We start from the raw sequence: 20,636 nt of genomic DNA, 5'->3' as shown, positions 1-20,636 counted from the left end.
ACTTTGGATTCTAGAGTACCTGAATCTCTAAGAAGGCAAAAACCAGGAATTGAGAGTCCTGCACCTGACCCTTCAGTTGATCTCAGGCCACCTAGTTTTCTCCGTTTATCAATCTGCCAAACAAAGGATGGATAGAGTCGTGGCAACTGGAAAGGCTCAAATATGGAATTGTTTGAATGTGGTCCTTTAGTAGGCAGCCATCTTACCAGATCTAGAGTATTCAGTCGTCTTACCAGATCAGTCACCAGAACATGAAAAGAAGCTCTTAGTTTCTATCTTTATACTAAAATTGTTTTTTGTACGACTGCACAAAAAAGAATTGCTCTTCTTGCACCTCCCAGAAATATAGATGGATGGATACATACATACTACATACATACATACATACATAGACACATACATAGATAGAAGTCTACTTTCAATACAAACCTGTCTTTTAAAGAAATGACAAGCTGAGCATAGGGTTGGCCACCTTTCTGAGCTGATTGCCTGGTATTAGTTTATTGCCCCTGTTTAACAAGAAGGCATAGTGTTATGAAGTGGCTCAGCTGAACCAGGATAACCCCACTCTTCCCCCACATCAACAGGAAAGACATCCTGGTGCCGATGTCCATCTGATAATTCAGGGAACCTCGGGAGACAGGATGGAGAGGAGGGTGAGCTAGCTTCCTCTTCCCACACCTTCAAGAGCCTTTCTCAAGCACTTCCTATTTTTTGAAATCTCTTTAGAGGTCCCAGACTTTGATCCGTTTCAATTAAGGTATTGGCAGGCATTAGTTAACAGCCACTTGGAAGCAAAAATAGAACATTAGATCCCTGAGTTGGAAGAGAGAAGGCAGAAGATGTTACTTGGACTGCAATTATCTGCACTTGGAATTGAGCATTTAGTCAAAAACTTATATGTATTCTGTATTCTATTCTCGTTTCTGCTACAGAATTGTAAACAATATTCTTCCTTAATGCAGAGATTCACAGCCCACTAAAATAAGAGTGTTCTCATTTGTTCATTTTTCAATCATTTAATAAATATTTACTAAGCCACTATATCCGTATATATATATTATATATACTGTATAATACACACTGTGGTGTTTTTTGTGGATTGTGTACTATGAGGTAGTATGTTAGATACTGCCAGTACCGGGGTAAGGAAAACAGCCTGATTCGGTCCTTACGAAGATTCCGCAGACTTTTGGGGAAAACAGACATTATCAAATAGAAATACTTGCAAACCACAGTTATGTGTTAAAAAGGAAAAACGAAGAGCATGTAAAAAAAAAGTGGGGGTGGGGGACCTGTCTCCTGGATACAGTGCTTCAAGAAAGTCTGTTGTTGGAAATGCAAACCATTACTACTGTGGAAGGGAAAGGTCAGAAAAATGAACTCACCATTACTGAATAATAATAGTAGTTATCAATTAGGTAGCACTTACCTGCATCAGGACCTGTCCCGAGCACTTTACATAGATTGTCTCACTAACCAGCCCAACAAATATGTAAGGGAGATACTATTATTTTTCCCCTTTTATTAATGTAAAACAAATAATTATTTAAAATTAGACTTAGAAAAGTAGAGCAACAATCTTAGCAGTGCTAGGACTGAAATCCAAGTTTGCTTGACTCCAAAGTCTATCTCTCTTCCAGAAACTTTTTCTTTACTATCTCCCTACTAGGCCTGCTGTATCCCTATTTGCAACAGCCTTTTAAACTCTTTAAAAATGTGTCCTGTAAATTTCATATATGATTATATAAAAAAACTTGGAATAAGCATACAATTCTACTTATCTGTGTTAATCGTTGAAATTTGAAGAGCTTTTTAGAATTCTATACCCTCCAGTAGTGTATGTAAAAGTTTCTAAATATAGAGAACATAGATAGGCAAAAATAATATTAAATAAAATAGTCTCACCATTCATAGGTAAATATACTAATATTTTGTTGTATTTTATTCTTGTATCTTTTCACAAAGTATATCACAACATTTTTCCTGTGTCATGACTTAACGGAGAAAATAATCTTCCCAAAACATGTGGCAGCAAAACTATTAATTTATGACATCAGGCCGGGCACAGTAGCTCATGCCTGCAATCCCAGCACTTTGGGAAGCCGAGGCGGGCAGATCACTTGAGGCCAGGAGTTCGAGACCAGCCTGGCCAACATGGTGAAACTCCGTCTCTACTAAAAATACAACAGTTAGCCAGGCGTAGTGGCACATGCCTGTAATCCCAGCTACTCAGGAGGCTGAGACTCAAGAATTGCTTGAACTCAGGAGGCAGAGGTTGCAGTAAGCTGAGATTGCACCCCTGCACTCCAGCCTGGGCAACACAGTGAGACTCTGTCTCAAAAAAATTTTTTTTTTAATAAATAAATACTAAATTTATGTCTCCATAAAGCACTCAGATTAGGAAAAAAAGGATAAACAAAAAGGCATGTGTCAATTTTTTGATTAATGTTTCCAAATTATATTTATGTTTCTTCCTTTAATTTTTGCTCTCCTTTCATTTACAAACAGAATATGTTTTTGGCCATCATCAATGATACTTATTCTGAAGTGAAATCTGACTTGGCACAGCAGAAAGCTGAAATGGAACTCTCAGATCTTATCAGAAAGGTAGGAAAAGACTTAATTCTCAGAATTCTTCTGTTTCTGACATAAAATGAGCATTGTTTCACCCAGATTTTCAAATCAACATTGATCCATTGAAATTGTTTGAAATAAAGAATACATTGCTGTATTTCAGGAATAATTTAAATGTTCCCTGTCTTGGAGTCTTGATGGATATACTGCTATCTTGAATTTTAATTCTGGGAATCCTTTTATGTCCTGGAATTAAATTCTCAACAATCTTTTGACACTTTAAGAGCTGAGCTGAAGGTTCATCACCTTTATTATTTTGACGTCTCCTCTGGCTGGCTGTCACTTCAGGATCCTGAGTTGAGAATAAACTAAAAGGGAAGATTATATAAAGGGATTTCCACCTCTTCTATCTCAATTACCATTTTAAAAAAATAAAAAGTTTTAGAGGAAAATACTTAGTAGTTCACCCTTTACCCTTGACCTTCCACGGCAGTTTTAAAATAAGCAAAGGAAAAGATTCATGAATTCAGGCCATAGCCTGGGGCCTGAGAACTTTTACTTATGCTCCTTCTCAGGAAGGGTTTCATTGTTAAATAGAAGGGCAGGACAGGAAAGTTGGGCCCTTTGTTCTTCTCAATGTAACTGCTTTATTTGGTTTAAAGTATAAAATGTTTACAACAACAAATAGCCACATTTAAAATACACAGTTTGTTTCCCAACATCATTTTGCTAAGTCATAGTGGCTCCTTAACTATAATTGTTTTTATCAGTCCAAGCCTTAGGATTATGTTATCTATGATACATGTTATAATAGAAAACTTAAGTCTCTTAAAACCAAGTCCTTGGGATGGGACCTAAGATTCACATTATCTTGATTCTGCATAACAGTTGCTTACATTTTAGCAAATCTCCAGTGTGTATGCAAGCACTCCTCACTTGGCACAATTCTGATACACACAAACTTCGGTTACCCCAGTTTTGTTATTTATCACCACCTTCAACAACACAGTTCAAATTTCAGTTATCATAGTATATTAACTCTGAGTAACAGCACAAAGTACAAACTCCACTGCTAGCTCTTCAATATATAGATCGGTTACCTGAGTAACAGATTTGCAGGCTAAGCAGGCTCACTGGCCAGTCATGACCCTATTTTCAGTCTGTTACTAATTGGTCACTGAACATCTGCTATCCAATTCACAAACAAAGCATCTAGTGTTGCTTCCTTGTGTTCCAGTAATAAGCCCATGTGACATTTTACAAAAATGGTTAATTGAAAAAGAGAATGGGTGCAGTGACTCACGCATGTTGGGAGGCCAAGGCGGATGGATCACCTGAGGTCAGGAGTTCGAGACCAGCCTGGCTAACATGGTGAAACCCCATCTCTACTAAAAATACAAAATTAGCTGGGTGTGGTGGCAGATGCCTGTAATCCCAGCTACTGGGGAGGCTGAGGCAGGAGAATCGCTTGCACCTAGGAGGCGGAGGTTGCAGTGAGCCGAGATCATGCCATTGCACTCCAGCCTGGGTAACAAGAGCAAACTCCGTCTCAAAAAAAAAAAAAAAAAAAAAAAAAAAAAAGAAAAGAAAAGAAAAAGAGAATGGGCTAGCAAAGAAATGAAAAACGGTAACACTGGAAGTGAAATTCAAAACAGAGTAATGGATTTATAGAAGAAATAGCTCAGTGAAGAAGAAACGGGAGTGTTGACACTGCGATCATTCAAGGGATCCAGATACAGAGCCAGAAGAACTTAGGGCAGGTCTATCAACTTAAATGAGGAAAATAGCTGTGATAAAATGGATGAAGATGTCTTGAGGAAATGATGCCTGCCAAAAACTTCACATTAAGGGAACCCTTATTAGACGTATTTCACAATAATGAAAGTACAAAAGAAAAAATGTTGGGGCTGGACATGGTGGCTCACTCCTGTAATCCCAGCACTTTGAGAGGCCAAGGTGGGTGGATCACTTGAGGCCAGGAAGTCGAGACAAGCCTGATCAACATGGTGAAACCCCGTCTCTATTAAAAATACAAAAATTAGCCAGACATGATGGTGCACACCTGTAATTCCAGCTACTCGAGTGGCTGAGGCATGAGAATTGCTTGAACCAGCGAGGCGGAGGTTGCAGTAAGCTGAGATGGCACCACTGCAATCCAGCCAGGTGACAGAGTAAGACTGTGTCTCAAAAATAAAAAAAAGAAAAGAAAAATATGTTGGAAGCTGATCCACATTTAAGAAGGAATATGACCATTCACTAATGCATAGAAAAGAAGTTCACTCCACACTGTAAAGTGTACAGTGTAATATTATACAATGAAAACAAGGCAAGTGCTGTTTAAACTACTGTGGATTCATTTTTTACAAAGAAATAAAACACTTTAGTTTTTAATGTTTTTAAAGTTTTACATTTTAGTGTATTAAATCAATATTAGTTTTCTTCTTTTTTAAGCTCCCTATACATTTATAACTGACACTAAGGGAGTGTTTAATGTTTTGATTAAAAGTTGTAAAGATCACAGAACAATTGTAATTCTTCCCACTGATTATTCAGATCATTTTGCACAATTTCAGCTTGCATGGTCACTTACAGTGCTGCACTATGTGCAAAGCAAGGTCAGGTCTAAAGTTTGCTAGTGAAAAATCCTCGGCCAGGGGCAGTGGCTCACGCCTGTAATCCTAGCACTTTGGGAGGCGAGGCAGGCAGATCGCTTGAGCTCAGGAGTTCAACACCAGCCTGGGCAACATGGTGAGACCCTGTCTCTACAAAAAAAAAAAAAAAAAAAATAGCAAGGCGTGGTGACTCGCACCTATAGTCCTAGCTACTTGTTGGGGGCTGAGTTGGGAAAATCACTTGAGCTCGGGAGATCGAGGCTGCAGTGAGCCAGAATCACGCCACTGCACTTCTGCTTGGGTGACAAAGTAGTAAGAACTCATCTACATTTCACTGGGTTTTTTGTTTGTTTGTTTGTTTGTTTGTTTATACACACTTAGGGAAATTACTGTCTAGGAGATAGATAATATAAAAAATTAAGATGCAGTTCATGATTCAGGTTTCTTGGTATTCCTATGAACTGTTGCACAGTCCTTTATGCTCTGAGGCAGACAGCTATAGCATATATAGTAATTTTTGTTTCTGTCACATAAACTTGAATACACATATGAGTAAAAGACCCTTAGTTCTTCATGACTTACTGAAAGACCCTGACTTTTTCCATGTAACTCTTCCACAAGTGTTTTATGGAAAACTGGATACATTAATTATCCATTGATCCAGCACATACTTGTTGAATGGCCAATGTACACCAGGTTTATAGTAGTTACCACTGTGAACGGAAAGTAAAACAAATGCAAAAGGAGAATACACTAAACCAAGTCTTTTATTTTTTCTCTCTCTGATAGGGCTACCATAAAGCTTTGGTCAAACTAAAACTGAAAAAAAATACTGTGGATGACATTTCAGAGAGTCTGCGGCAAGGAGGAGGCAAGTTAAACTTTGATGAACTTCGACAAGATCTCAAAGGGTGAGAATCATGCTTCCTGAGGTTCTGAAAAATTCCTGCTTCTAAAGATAAATTCCTGGTGATAAGAGTATTTCTAGCCTAAGGGCTCATACGGATACATATATTTTTTTTTGTATCAGAAGCAGGTATCTTTCTGGAACATGTTATAAGAGGAAAACTTGCCCCCATTTGGCGATTTCTCCTTTCCTCCTGCATTTTGATGTCTGTGTTTAGGGTGAACTGGGTACAAGGAATGATTTTTATCTGTATCCTCTCTCTAATTTCAGGAAGGGCCATACTGATGCAGAGATTGAGGCAATATTCACAAAGTACGACCAAGATGGAGACCAAGAACTGACCGAACATGAACATCAGCAGATGAGAGATGACTTGGAGAAAGAGAGGGTGGGTCTGGTTTAGGAGAACCGGATTTGATTTGGTACCTACAACACCACAGATGTATCAAACACTATAGAAGTAGTGGGTTATTGAGTCTCTTGCCCATCTCCCACCTCTCTCTCTCTCTCTCTCCCTCTCTCTCTCTCAGTCGGTTTATGTGTTAGTACCCTGTTTGTTCCAGAAAGAATATATAACACAATTATGTATAAAAATGGATGGTTAGCATGATATTAAAAAGTCAAAATGAAAAGCAAGCAAAACAAAAGTAAAAATAATAGATTATTAATGAAGCTTAAAAATGCATTCATAAAAACACATATGCTTATTAAGATTGGGCTACAAATTGGGCTCTAAGCTTGCTGGTAATCAGCTTGAAAAGAGAAGCCTGATTAGCTGCAGAGTCCACAATGTCTGTGAGAGTGAAGAAAGCAAAAAAGGACTTACCAAGAGATGTGAAATTATTCTGGTTAGTTAGTGGCTATTTAAATTGTTAACTTTTTTTTCTTTTTTTTTTTTTTTTTGAGATAGAGTCTTGCTCTGCCTCCCAGGCTGGAGTGCAGTGGCACAATCGCTACTCACTGCAACCTCCGCCTCCCGGGTTCAAGCGATTCTCTTGCCTCAGCCTCCCAAGTAGCTAGGACTACAGGCGCACACCATCATGACCGGCTAATTTTTCTATTTGTAGTAGACACAGGGTTTCACCACGTTGGTCTCAAACTCCTGACTGCAAGCAATCTGCCCACCTTGGCCTCCCAAAGTGGTAGTATTACAGGCGGTAGCCACCATGCCTTTCCTAAATTATTAACATTTATAATAAAATTAACAGCCTCCTTCCATTTGAATACTTTTTACAAAATAGTTAAAAGTAAACATAAGTGGGCTTTTATAGTCAGAAAAAAAAATTCAAAGCTTTACCATTAACTTTCAAAAATAAATGGTTAAACAGCAACAACAAAAATCTGTGGTAACTGAGGTACAGAGAACACAGATGAATGTTATTACAAAAGCCACTTTCCTAAGAGAAGTCTAGAACAGTGGTTTCTAAATGCCACTCCATAGAACAGTGCTAGTAGGTGACAGACTTCTCCAGTCACAGTGAAATTTAAGCATAAAGGAAATGAGGAAAATTTTTACAAGGCTCTATTTAGACAAAGTTCTTATTCTGACATTACATCCTTCCTACTTTGGAGCTGTTGAATGTATTATCTTTTATGAAAAGAAGGTGATACAGGTTGAGCATCCCTAACCCAAATATGTGAGTCTGAAATGCTCCAAAACCTAAACCTTCCTGAGCACAGACGTGATACTCAAAGGTCGTGCTTAAAGGAAATGCTCTCACTGGAGCAGTTTGGATTTGGGGTTTTCAGATTAGGGATGCTGAACCAATAAGTATAATGCAAACATTCCAAAATATTCTTGAAAATCCCAAATCCAAAACACTTCTGGTCCCAAGCATTTCAAATAAGGGATACTCAACCTCTAATATATTTCTTCACTTCTTTATTTATTTTATTATTATTTTAAGATGGCTCATGGCCCACTGCAGCCTCAAACTCCTAGGCTCAAGTGATCTTCCGACCTCAACCTCCCAGGTAGCTCAGGTAGCTGGGACTGCAGGCGTGCATCACCATGCCTGGCTAATTTTTAAAAAATTTTTTTGTGGAGGCAGAGTCTCACCTTGCTGCCCAGGCCAGTCTCGAACTCCTGGCTTCAAGCAGTCCTCCTGCCTCAGCCTCCCAAAGTATTAGGATTACAGGTGTGACCACTATGCCTGGCCCGTATTTCTTCATTTAGTTTTTTCTTTGCCTGCTGTGTTTTTAATGTTCTTTCTTGTTCAAACAAAAAGTTGGCTATTCCTTGCTGTTAGTTAAATTTGCCAATCTATGAAACTGAAAAATGCAGGAACCCCAGCCTGGTGTTAAATACAAAGAAATCCCAGGTAAATGCACGCACCCAGTTCCTGCTTGCCCAAGTCCTTGGTGAGGCTTCTGTGGGGTCTCAGTGTTCTGCTCCTCACTCAGTGACCCCTTGTTCTTCAGGAGGACCTGGATTTGGATCACAGTTCTTTACCACGTCCCATGAGCAGCCGAAGTTTCCCTCGAAGCCTGGATGACTCTGAGGAGGATGACGACGAAGATAGTGGACATAGCTCCAGAAGGAGGGGAAGCATTTCTAGTGGCGTTTCTTACGAAGAGTTTCAAGTGTAAGTATAAATGAATTGGCAGAATTTGTGTTGACAAGAGTCCACATGAGACCAGGCAATTTCCCTCATCTCTCTGAATTCACTCCTTTCCATTACTAATCATCCAGCTTTTAAAAATAACTTGTACTGGCCGGACGCAGTGGCTCATGCCTGTAATCTCACCACTTTGGGAGGCCAAGGTGGGCAGGTCATGAGGTCAGAAGTTCGAGACGAGCCTGGCCAACATAGTGAAACCCCATCTCTACTAAAAAAACAAAAAATTAGCTGGGCATGGTAGTGGTTGCCTGTAATCCTAACTACTTGGGAGGCTGAGGCAAGAGAATTGCTTGAACCCAGGAGGTGGAGGTTACAGCAAGCCGAGATCGTGCCACTGCACGCCAGCCCGGGTGACAGTGCCAGACTCTGTCTCGAAAAAAAAAGCACTTGTCTATTGGTGTTTTGTCTCTTACATAATATGTTTACTATAGGAATTAGCAAATAAGAGCAATAAGAGCAAAAGAAAACATTAACATTTCCCATATTTCTACCAATGAAAAATGTTTATTGGGTGTTTGTGTCTCTATTTGCATGTGTTTATCAATGTTTCTATATATTTTTATGGCCTAACATACGGTTTATCCTGAAGAATGTTCCTTGTGCATTTGAGAAGAATGAATATTCTGCTGTTGTTGAATGGAGTGTTCTGTAGATATTTGTTAGGTCTAGTTTGTTTATAGTTTTATGCAGGTCTCCCATTTCCTGGTTGATCTTCTGCCTAGATGTGGTATTCATGTTTGAAAGTGGGGTATTAAAGTCTCCAAATATTATTAGTTGGAGTTCATCCCTTCAATTCTGTAAGGTTTTGCTTTGTGTATTTTGGAACTCTGTTGTTGGGTGCATACATATTTATAACTAGTATATTTTCCTAATATATTAACCCTATTTTCTCTCTCAAGTTGATGAGGCTAAAGAAAAAAAAGAATTGATCCTGTTTTCATTACAAGATGTTATCCACTTTATCTCTAGTAAAATTCTTTGTTTTAAGTATTTTTTGTTTGATATTACTGTAACCACTCCAGCTTTCTTTTGGTTGCTGTTTGCATGATAAATCTTTTTCCATCCTTTTACTTTAAACGTATTTATATCTTTGAGTCTAAAGTATATCTCTCCTGTAGACAGCATATAATTGGATCTTATCTTTTTATCCAGTTTGACAATTTCCGTTTTTGATTAGATTGCTTAATCCATTCATTTCATGTTATCATTGATATAGTCGATTTCTGTCTGCTATTTTATTTTTTGTTTTCTAGCTTACTTTTTTTTGTTCCTCTTTCACTGCTTTCTTGTACATTAAGTGAATATTTTCAAGTATAACATTTAAATTTTTTTAATGATTTTTCTTTTTTTTAGTCATTTTCTTAGGAGTTGCTCTAAGACTTAGTTTATACAATTAACTTATGAAAAATTACTTCAGATATATATTAACTGAATCTAGTGAGATATAGAAATATCATTTCTATTTAGCTTTTTTCCTCTTCCCTCTTTTTGTGCTATATATTCATCTATCTATATGTATATATAGTCATCTACATATGTTGCAAATCACATTGTTAGAACAATACTACATTTTTATAACACATTGTGTAATATATAGTATATAATTTTATATCTCTTAATGAAGCTGAGAGAAGAGAAAGTATGTATTTATAAATTTGTATATTAACCTACTTTTTTACCATTTCTAATTCTCTTCTTTTGCTCCTCTGGATTCAAGTTATCATCTGTCGTCATTCTCTTTCTCCAATACAGCTTTGCTACTGCCTACCTCCTATTATTGTCAAATATATTACATTTCTATTATAGACCTTCAGATCCAACTATGTACATATTTTTACACAGCTGCTTTTTAAATCAGTTAAGGAACAAAAGGAGAAATACACATATATACTATATTTTATACCTATGCAGTTATCTTTACCAGTGTTCTTTGTCTTTTCATGTGGATTCTGATTACTATCTGGAGTCACTTGCTTTCAGCATAAGGAATTTCCTTTAGTATTTTTTGTAAAGCAGGTTTGCTAGCAATGAATTCTTTCAGTTTTTGTTTATCTGAGAATGTTTTTCTTTCTCCTTCATTTCCTCTGGCTTGTATTGTTTCTGATGAGAAGACAGCTGCTAATTTTACTGTGGTCCCCTTGTACATGATGACTCAATTTTCTCTCACCGCTTTCAAGATTTTTTTGGTTTTGTCTTTCAGTATTTTTACTATGATACGTCTGGGTGTAAATCTCTGAGTTCTTCCTACTTGGAAAGTGTTTTTTCTGCTTCTTTCACTTTCTCTTCTTCTTTGGGACCCGCATTATGCATATGCTTAGGGGTATCACATATTTCTCTTAGGCTCTGTTCATTTGTCGTCATTTTTTTTCCCTCACTGTTCTTCAGAGTGTATAGTCTGTATTGATCTATCTTCAAGTTCACTGACTTGTTCTTCTGTCAGCTTGCTCAAATCTCTGTTGAGCTCCTCTAGTTATTTATTTATTTATATATATATATATATATAGAGAGAGAGAGAGAGAGACAGGGTCTCACTCCATCACCCAGGCTGGAGTACAGTGGTGTAATCATGGCTCTCTACAGCCTGAACACCTGGGCTCAAATGATCCTCCTGCCTCAACCTCCCAAGTAGCTAGGACTACAGGCACATGCTGCCATGCCTGGCTAATTTTTTTAAAAAAATTTGTAGAGATGGCATCTTGTTATGTTGCCCAGGTTGATCTCAAACTCCTGGCCTCAAGTGATCCTCCCGCCTTGGCCTCCCAAAGTGCTAAGATCACAGGTATGAGCCACCACACTTAGCCTGAATTTTTTATTTATTATACTTTTCAACTCCAGAATTTCTATTTGGTTCTTTTTTGCAATCTCTGTCTCTGTATTCTGTATTTGATGATATCCTGTATTTGATGAGACAATGTCATCATAACTTCCTTTTTTTTTTTTTTTTTTTTTAAGAAATAGGGTCTCTCTGTGTCACCCAGGCTAGAGTGCAGTGGCATGATCCTAGCTCACTGCAGCCTCAAACTCCTGAACTCAAGCAATCCTCCTACCTCAGCCTCCCAAGTACCTGACACTACAGGCATGAGCCACTGTACCCAGCTGATTTTTATTTTTTGTAGAGATGGGGTCTAAGTTGCCCAGGCTGGTCTCAAACTCCTGGGCTCAAGTGATCCTCCCTTCTCAGGCTCCCAAAGTGCTGGGATTACAGGCATCAGCCACTGGACCCAGCCTCCTTTATTTCTTTAACCATGGTGGGGTTTTTTATTATTTGTTTGTTTGTTTTAACCTGTTTGAATATATTTATATTAGGTACCTTCAGGTCTGTGTCTGCTAAGTCTGACATCTGGGCCCTCTCAAGGCAGTTTCAGTTGTCTTTTTTTTTTCTTCTTGTGTATGGGAACATTTTCCTGTTTTTTTGTTTTGTTTTTTGTTGTTGTGTTGTTGTTGTTGTTGTTGTTAAAGGTTGGACATGTTAGATAATATATTGTAGGAACTCTGGATAGTGATTCCCTTTCCTCCCCAAGACTTGTTTTTATTGCTCTTTGCTTGTTTACTTTTTCATACAGTCTGTTTCCCCACAGTGTCTGCCTCTGACTTTATTCCTTAGAGGGCACAGCTGTGGCCATATACGTCATCACTCTGGGAAGACAGTGGTTTTAGCAGGGTGCTCATTAACTTTCTCTGACCTCTTTGTTATATCCTGCCTCTGTGGGTATTAGACCCAGTTATTACATTTCCTTGTTTACTGATTGGTCTATTGTTTTCCAAAATGCCTTGGGATATAATTTGCTCCACAGTCTGATCCACTTAAATTTAGGCCTCTTTCCAGGGCTAGTTTTAGAGGCCAGTCTTTTTTTTTTTTTTTTGAGACAGAGTCTCATTCTGTTGCCCAGGCTGGAAGGTAGTGGTGCAATCTCAGCTCACTGCAGCCTCAATCTCTCAGGCTCAAGCAATCTTCCCACCTCAGCTTCTCAAGTAGCTAGGACTACAGGTGCACACCACCATGCCTGGTTAATTTTTGTATTTTTTATAGAGCTGGGGTTTTATCATGTTGCACTGGCTGGTCTCAAACTCCTGAGTTCAAGCAGCCCACCCACCTCAGCCTCACAAAGGGCTGGGATTACAGATATGCACCACCACGCCTGGCCCTTGAGGCCAATCTTTAACTGTCTTCTTAGCTGTCTCTTTCCCTGGTTCTCTCTGGTGAACTAGCTGGTAATTTGTTTATCTCATGAGGCTACCAGATTCCTCTTAAATGCTTATCCCCACAATCTCCATTGTTTTCAAGAGCATCCTTAGTCTTTAATTTCCTCACACTTTATTCCAAATAAAGTCTGTTCACTTGAGAAGAGTTCTATATTCTATGACCTGTGTCTCTCCCCATGAGCAAAACTGTGCTACTGCTTTACAGAGCCAGGGACAGTGGCCCACCTCTCTGTGACATCCTGCTTTATGAACAAGTCACTGGGCTCAGATGGCAGTCTCTGATTTTCTCACCTTGCTTCTTCTGGCATGGAAACTCCACCCTACAGGTGGGAACTGAGTGGAAGAAGAGAGCCCCATTCCCCTTAGCCACTCTTAACAGGATTAGAACCTCTGCAACATGCATTTAAGAATGGGAAAAGGCTGGGCACAGTGGCTCACACCTGTAATCCTAGCACTTTGGGAGGTCAAGGCAGGAGGATTGCTTGAGCCAGGAGTTCAGGACCAGCCTGTGCAACATGGTGAGACACTCATCTCTACAAGAAATAGAAAAATTAACTGGGTTGGTTGTGCATACCTGTAATCCCAGCTACTCGGGAGCCTGAAGTGGGAGGATTGCCTGAACCTGGAGGCAGAGGTTGCAGTGAGTCAAGATTACACCATTGCACTCCAGCCTGGGCAACAGAGTGAGACTCTGTCTCAAAAAAAAAAAAAAAAGAAAAGAGTAGGAACATTGAGGCTGGGCATGGTGGCTCATGCCTGTAATCCTAGCACTATGGGAGGCCAAGGCAGGAGTATCACTTGATGCTAGGAGTTCAAGACCAACCTGGGCAACATAGCGAGACTTTGTCTCTATTAAAAAAAAAAAAAAAAGGCTTTAAAAAACTTTTTTAACAAGAGTGGGAAAGCCGGGCACAGTGGCTCACACCTGTAATCCCAGCACTTTGGAAGGCCAAGGCAGGTGGATCACCTGAGGTCAGGAGTTTGAGACCAGCCTGGCCAACCTGGGGAAACCCCATCTCTACTAAAAAAATACAGAAATTAGCTGGGCATGGTGGTGCACACCTGTAGTCCCAGCTACTCGGGAGGCTGAGGCAGGAGAATCACTTGAACCTATGAGGCAGAAGTTGCAAAGTTGCAGTAAGCCAAGATCACGCCACTGCACTCCAGCCTGGGTGACAGAGCAAGACTCTGTCTCAAAAAAAAAAAAAGAGTGGAAATGTTAGGATGAGAAATGCTGGCAGCCTGCCCCTCCCTGGGAGATACTGTAGCCCTAGACTAGAAGTTGGGGGAGGAGGGAGCCCTGTGCTCTTAGCTGCACCCATGTGAAGTTGTGCTTCTATCACATGAGCTGGGGACAGGAGAAAAGGCTCAGATTATGGCTTCAGTGCCACAGAATCTCTTCATACTAAAATTTAGTAGATTTTCTTAAATAAATGCTTTTTCATTTGCTGTACACCCTTAAAAGTTTTTAGAAATTTTAAATATTTGAGTTTTAAAAAATAATTTTCAACAGTTACAGTTGTTTCACTAAAGAGAGAGTCTACAGAACCCTCTTGCCACTATTGCAGAGGTTGTCTTTGGCTTACAAGTTTTTAAAATATTTGTATATATTTTTTAAGTTCAAAATAATAGAATTGTAAGTGAACATGCTGTTTTCATACTGTTTTTCAAGCTTTATTTAAAATGTTGTAAATCTAATTCTATTTTATTAAATAGTCTGCCACAGTATAATGTCTGATGTCTCCTTAGAATTTTATTGTATGGATGAACAATGATTATTTAATTTCCTACCAATTGTTGGGTGTTGTTTGTTTGTTTGTTTGTTTGGAGACTGGGTCTCACTCTGTCACCCAGGCTGGAGTGCAGGAGTGTGGTGGAATGATCACGGCTCACTGCAGCCTCAACATCCCAAGGCTCAGGTGATCCTTCCACCTCAGCCTCCCAAGTAGCTGGGAGTACAGGCACCTGCCACCACGCCCACCTATTTTTTAGAGATGAAGTTTTGCCATCCTGCCCAGGCTGGCTCGAACTCTTGGCCTCAAGCGATCTGCACACTTCCACCTCCCAAAATGCCAGGATTACAGGTGTGAGCCATCATGTCCTACACCCCCATCAATTGTTTGATGTAGCCATTTTTCAATGATCTGCGATTAAGAAGCAGCACTCTTTTACAGCCAAAAATTACACATATACTTCTATAAAATTTTCCTTTAGAAAATGTTCTAAAAATGGAATATCTAAATAAAGGGTTAGGCATACATTCTGAAGACTTCTGATACGTGCGGACTTGCAGGAAAGCTGTTTCAGTTAACACTGCCACCAGCGGCATCCGACAGTTTATCTGTAAAGCTTGAGACAACTTAGAAAGTGTTTCAAATGATTGTGTTGCTTAAGAAAAAAATCTTAGCACTTCCATTTGAAAAGCCAGTGGGGCTGAAAAGACAATGACAAGCACTTTGTCCCTCTGTACTGTGTTTTCCTTGCAGCCTAGTGAGACGAGTGGACCGGATGGAGCATTCCATCGGCAGCATAGTGTCCAAGATCGACGCCGTGATCGTGAAGCTAGAGATTATGGAGCGAGCTAAACTGAAGAGGAGGGAGGTGCTGGGAAGGCTGTTGGATGGGGTGGCCGAGGTCAGTAGTCATGAGCTGAAACACCACTGCTGAGATAGTGTTATTAATGAAACGTATGTTGGTGGCAGTTGTATTTGAAGTATTGAAGAAGAGTAAAAAAATTTACATTTATAGAAATTCACAATGATGTTTCCATTTACTCTCATTTTCAGATTTTTTTCTCTGAAACAGAAACACTCTTTCTGTAAAATATCTTTCTATAACACATCAAAGTAGTCATATTGTCTAACCCTTACGCTGAGATGTTTATCTTTCTCCGTAACTACAGATAAAATTATAATCTGGAGGTGTTACTTTCTTAATACTCCATATGCTAATGGTCCTGCTTTCACTGCAGGGTAGAATGAAGTGAAAAATTGCTCCAGCAACTCTGAGATTTGCTATTATATGCTGTAAATCTCCAGCCTTACCAAACTACAGATTATTTGGTCCCTGGACTTCCTAAGGCATTTCCTTCTACTGCCCCCAACACCGGTTTCTTTTTCCCTTTTTAGGATGAAAGGCTGGGTCGTGACAGTGAAATCCATAGGGAACAGATGGAACGGCTAGTGCGTGAAGAGTTGGAACGCTGGGAATCCGATGATGCAACTTCCCAGATCAGTCATGGTTTAGGCACGCCAGTGGGACTCAATGGTCAACCTCGCCCCAGAAGCTCCCGCCCATCTTCCTCCCAGTCTACAGAAGGCATGGAAGGTGCAGGTGGAAATGGGAGTTCTAATGTCCACGTATGATATGTGTGTTTTAGTATGTGTGTTTCTAATAAGTGAGGAAGCAGCTGTTCTGAATTGCTGTAACAAGCACACTATTTATATGCCCTGACCACCACAGGATGCTAGTCTTTGTGACCGATTGCTAATCTTCTGCACTTTAATTTATTTTATATAAACTTTACCCATGGTTCAGATTTTTTTTTCTTTTTCTCATATAAGAAATCTAGGTATAAATATTGAGTACAGGAAAAAAAATCTTCATGATATATATTGAGTGGTACGCCCAGTTGCCACCATGACTGAGTCTTCTCAGTTGACAATGAAGTAGCCTTTTAAAGCTAGAAAGCTGTCAAAGGGCTTCTGAGTTTCATTTCCAGTCACAAAAATCAGTATCGTTATTTTTTTCCAAGTGCGTGAAGGAAAATGGGGCATTCCTTTCCACTCTGGCATAGTTCATGAGCTTAATACATAGCTTTCTTTTAAGAAAGGGGCCTTTTATTTCAACTACCTTCCTGGGGTAAACTTTTCTAAAAGATAAAATGGAAAAGAACTCCAAATCATAGAATGGGTATGTAGTCATTATGATAGAATCTGTGTGAATGGTTAAGATGAATGTTAAATACTATGCTTTTTTGTAAGTTGATCATATCTAATGTCTATGGGACTAACTGTATCACTTAATTTTTACATTATTTTGGCTCTAATTTGAATAAGCTGGGTAAAACCACCAATGATCAGTTATAGGATAAAATGGCATCTCTAACCATAACACAGGAGGGAGCCCTAAGTTGTCACTCAGTTTAATTTCTTTTAATGGTTAGTTTAGCATAAAGATTTATCTACATATTCTTTTTCCCATGTGGCTCTACTCATTTGCAACTGAATTTAATGTTATAACTAATCTAGTAAGACCAACTTACTAAATTTTTAGTATGCACTGAAAGTTTTTATCCAACAATTATGTCCATTTTAAGCACAATTTTAAGAGAGTTTTGAAATTCATAAAGCATTTGGTTTTAAACTATTTTAAGAATATAGTACTCAGTCAGGTATGACGGCTCACACCTGTAATCCAGCATTTTGGGAGGCCGAGACAGGCGAATCACTTGAGCCCAGGAGTTCAAGACCAACTTGGGCAATGTGGCGAAACTCCATCTCTACAAAAAATGCAAAAATAAAAAATATAGTACTCAAGTATTCTTGATCCTGTGTTTCGAAACTAGAATTTGTAATCCAAATGGAGCTCAATCTAATAAAAAAGAGGTTTTGGTATTAAAAGTTCATACATTAGACAGTATCAGCCAAAATTTGAGTTAGCAACACTGTTTTCTTTATGAGAGGGTCTCACCCAAATTTATGGGGAGAAATCTATTTCTCAAAAAAAAAATCTTCTTTTACAGAAATGTTGAGTAAGATGACATTTTGAGAGCTAATAAGCAAAAGAGCATGCAGTGCTGTTGAATAACCCTCACTTGGAGAACCAAGAGAATCCTGTCGTTTAATGCTATATTTTAAATTCACAAGTTGTTCATTTAACTGGTAGAATGTCAGTCCAATCTCCAATGAGAACACGAGCAAATAGACCTTTCCAGGTTGAAAGTGAAACATACTGGGTTTCTGTAAGTTTTTCCTCATGGCTTCATCTCTATCTTTACTTTCTCTTGAATATGCTACACAAAGTTCTTTATTACTACATACTAAAGTTTGCATTCCAGGGATATTGACTGTACGTATTTATGTATATGTACCATGTTGTTACATGTAAACAAACTTCAATTTGAAGTGCAGCTATTATGTGGTATCCATGTGTATCGACCATGTGCCATATATCAATTATGGTCACTAGAAAGTCTTTTTATGATACTTTTTATTGTACCGTTTTTCATTTCACTTGCAAACTTTTGCAGAATTCCTCCTTTCTACCCATAAATTACATATATTTTTCTTCTTTAGTCATGGAGAATTCCCCCCTCATCTCTTCCCTATTATCTTTCCCTGTGTGCTGGTGTTATTAAAAAGATGTTACATATGCAAGTCTTTCTTGACAATCAAGAATGTTATTAATGTGTAATACTGAGCACTTTACTTCTTAATAAAAACTTGATATAGTAGCAGATGTGAGAGTTGTCTGTTTTCTAAGTAGTAACAGGTAATGTGCCTTTTATCATGAGACTTTGACTTTGAAAAAGGCACCTTCTCTATGTCCGAAAACATTAATTGGCATGTTTCTCTGTTTATTACACCAGCTACACAATTCAGGTACCCAGTTAGCCTTTAAGCACAGGGCTATCATTTATGGCATTTTTGCTTTTATTTTCCTGAACGAAGATTCCAGGGCAGGTGGTTTATTTGAGAGGTGTAGGCAATAGGGATAGTGGAGTGGGAAAGAAGGGGAGAAGAAGAAAAGATGCCAGTAAAGGGCGTGTTGTCTAGCTGCATAACAGATAGGCTGCTGAAGCCTAATTCCTGTGGTAAAATGCTGAGAAACAGTGTAGGACAAACTAGAACAAACAATTCAGGCTTATCCCAGCTGAGGGGCCAGGACTTTGGTTGAAAGACCACTCTGGGAGAATGGTAGTCATTCCCTAGCACATCCAGTAGACAAAGCAGCCTTTGCTGGCTTCTGAGCAAGCCTGCAGGCAAAGAAATGCAGACACTGGTAGTTGAAAACCAGCAGGCATACACTGAAGTGCCACACGGTCAAGGTGCCCACATTATACACTATGTATGATCACGCATTGTTCATTCCTAAGGGATTCCTTCCCCTTAGAATACTACAAATGGGGCTCCGTGGAGTTGTGCCACATGGTGACTCTCTATGTAGACCACCCATAAAACGGAGAAGTTTAAAAGCGTAAAGAAAACAGCACTAGGCTAAGACTCCGGTCCCCACTCTATACTTCCTAGTCATGTGATTATGCCAAGACAACTGGTCCAGTTTCTCTAAGACTCTATTTCCTCATTTGTCAAATGGGAAAATCAATACTTGTCTCCCTCATAGGATTTTGCTTGTGCAGTAAGAATATGTATGTATGAAAGCTCTTTAAAGCTGAAATTTCCATTACAAATGGAAGGAGGTACTATGGTACCCAGCCCAGTGACTTGCTCAGCAAGTTACAATCTGTTGAATCAGCAAAAAGGAAAGGAATTCTTGACAACTGCAAATTTGAAAGATAAATAAAGGAGACTGATGTTGCGAAATGATAATACTTACTTAAGTCTTCTGTGTTTGTATTTCAAAATTGGGCTCTTATTTGTACAGTTTTGTGTACTGCTTTTTCACTTCATATTGTATCATAAACATTCCATGAAACCCTGATTTCTTTTTTTTTTTTTTTTTTTCGAGACAGAGTCTCGCTCTGTCGCCCAGGCTGGAGTGCAGTGGCGCGATCTCGGCTCACTGCAAGCTCCGCCTCCCGGGTTCACGCCATTCTCCTGCCTCAGCCTCTCCGAGTAGCTGGGACTACAGGCGCCCGCCACCACGCTCGGCTAATTTTTTGTATTTTTAGTAGAGACGGGGTTTCACCATGGTCTCGATCTCCTGACCTTGTGATCCACCCGCCTCAGCCTCCCAAAGTGCTGGGATGACAAGGGTGAGCCACCGCGCCCGGCCAAAACCCTGATTTCTATTAATAACTATGGAGTGAATCAATATAAGTTAATATTTATGAAGGCTGGACACAGTGGTTCACATCTGTAATCCCAGACCCTTGGGAGACTGAGGCAGGAAAACTGCTTGAGGCCAGGAGTTCAAGACCAGCCTGGGCAACATAGCGAGACCCTGTCTCTATAAAAATAAATTATCTGGGCATAGTGGTACATGCCAGCATTCCCAGCTATGCAGCTGAAGCAGAAGGATGGCTTGAGCCCAGGAATTTAAGGTTACAGTGAGCTATGATCACACTACCACTGCATTTCAGCCTGAACTGAGTGGCACCCTGTCACTAAAATTAAAAAAATATAGAATATACGAATATGTGATACATGTCAATTAATTCATAAGTTACACATTTTTAATTCATATGAATTAACCAAAATACATCTGCCCTGTTGGGCATTTAGATTGTTCCCGTTTTTTATTATTACCACTAATGCCATGACTAACATATGTCGACATAAATTTTTTTTCACATATCTAGTTATTTCTTCATGGAGTTCTGTATGGAGAAATATCTGGAAATGTAATAATTAGGTTAATCTATGTGAACACATGGTCTTGACACATATTACCAAACGATTTTTCAGAACATGTAGACCAAGTCGTATTATAACCAAATTTATGAGTACCCATTTGTCCACCTGCAAACACAGAGAACTTTTTTGTAAAAAGTGTTTATTTTTATTTAAATTTAAACAGAAGAAAATTGTGCAT

General features: G+C 39.1%; 1 protein-coding gene across 1 annotated transcript in view; it reads left to right on the top strand.

Moving 5' to 3' along the window:
- The window catches only part of PKD2 (polycystin 2, transient receptor potential cation channel), a 70,789-nt gene extending 52,414 nt beyond the window's left edge, over positions 1 to 18,375 (top strand). Inside the window, exons 10-15 of the mRNA XM_055297037.2 lie at positions 2,512 to 2,610; positions 5,979 to 6,100; positions 6,367 to 6,484; positions 8,518 to 8,681; positions 15,407 to 15,554; positions 16,049 to 18,375. Coding sequence (XP_055153012.2) covers positions 2,512 to 2,610; positions 5,979 to 6,100; positions 6,367 to 6,484; positions 8,518 to 8,681; positions 15,407 to 15,554; positions 16,049 to 16,285 — 888 coding nt within the window. The 3' untranslated portion in view covers positions 16,286 to 18,375. The remainder of the gene's footprint in view (positions 1 to 2,511; positions 2,611 to 5,978; positions 6,101 to 6,366; positions 6,485 to 8,517; positions 8,682 to 15,406; positions 15,555 to 16,048) is intronic.
- Positions 18,376 to 20,636: the final 2,261 nt, after the last annotated feature.

This window comes from Symphalangus syndactylus, chromosome 10, assembly GCF_028878055.3.
Source record: "Symphalangus syndactylus isolate Jambi chromosome 10, NHGRI_mSymSyn1-v2.1_pri, whole genome shotgun sequence".
In the NCBI taxonomy this organism is placed as follows: domain Eukaryota; kingdom Metazoa; phylum Chordata; class Mammalia; order Primates; family Hylobatidae; genus Symphalangus; species Symphalangus syndactylus.
Note: the sequence above shows the minus strand (reverse complement) of the source record. Positions and strands in the feature narration are given on the sequence as shown.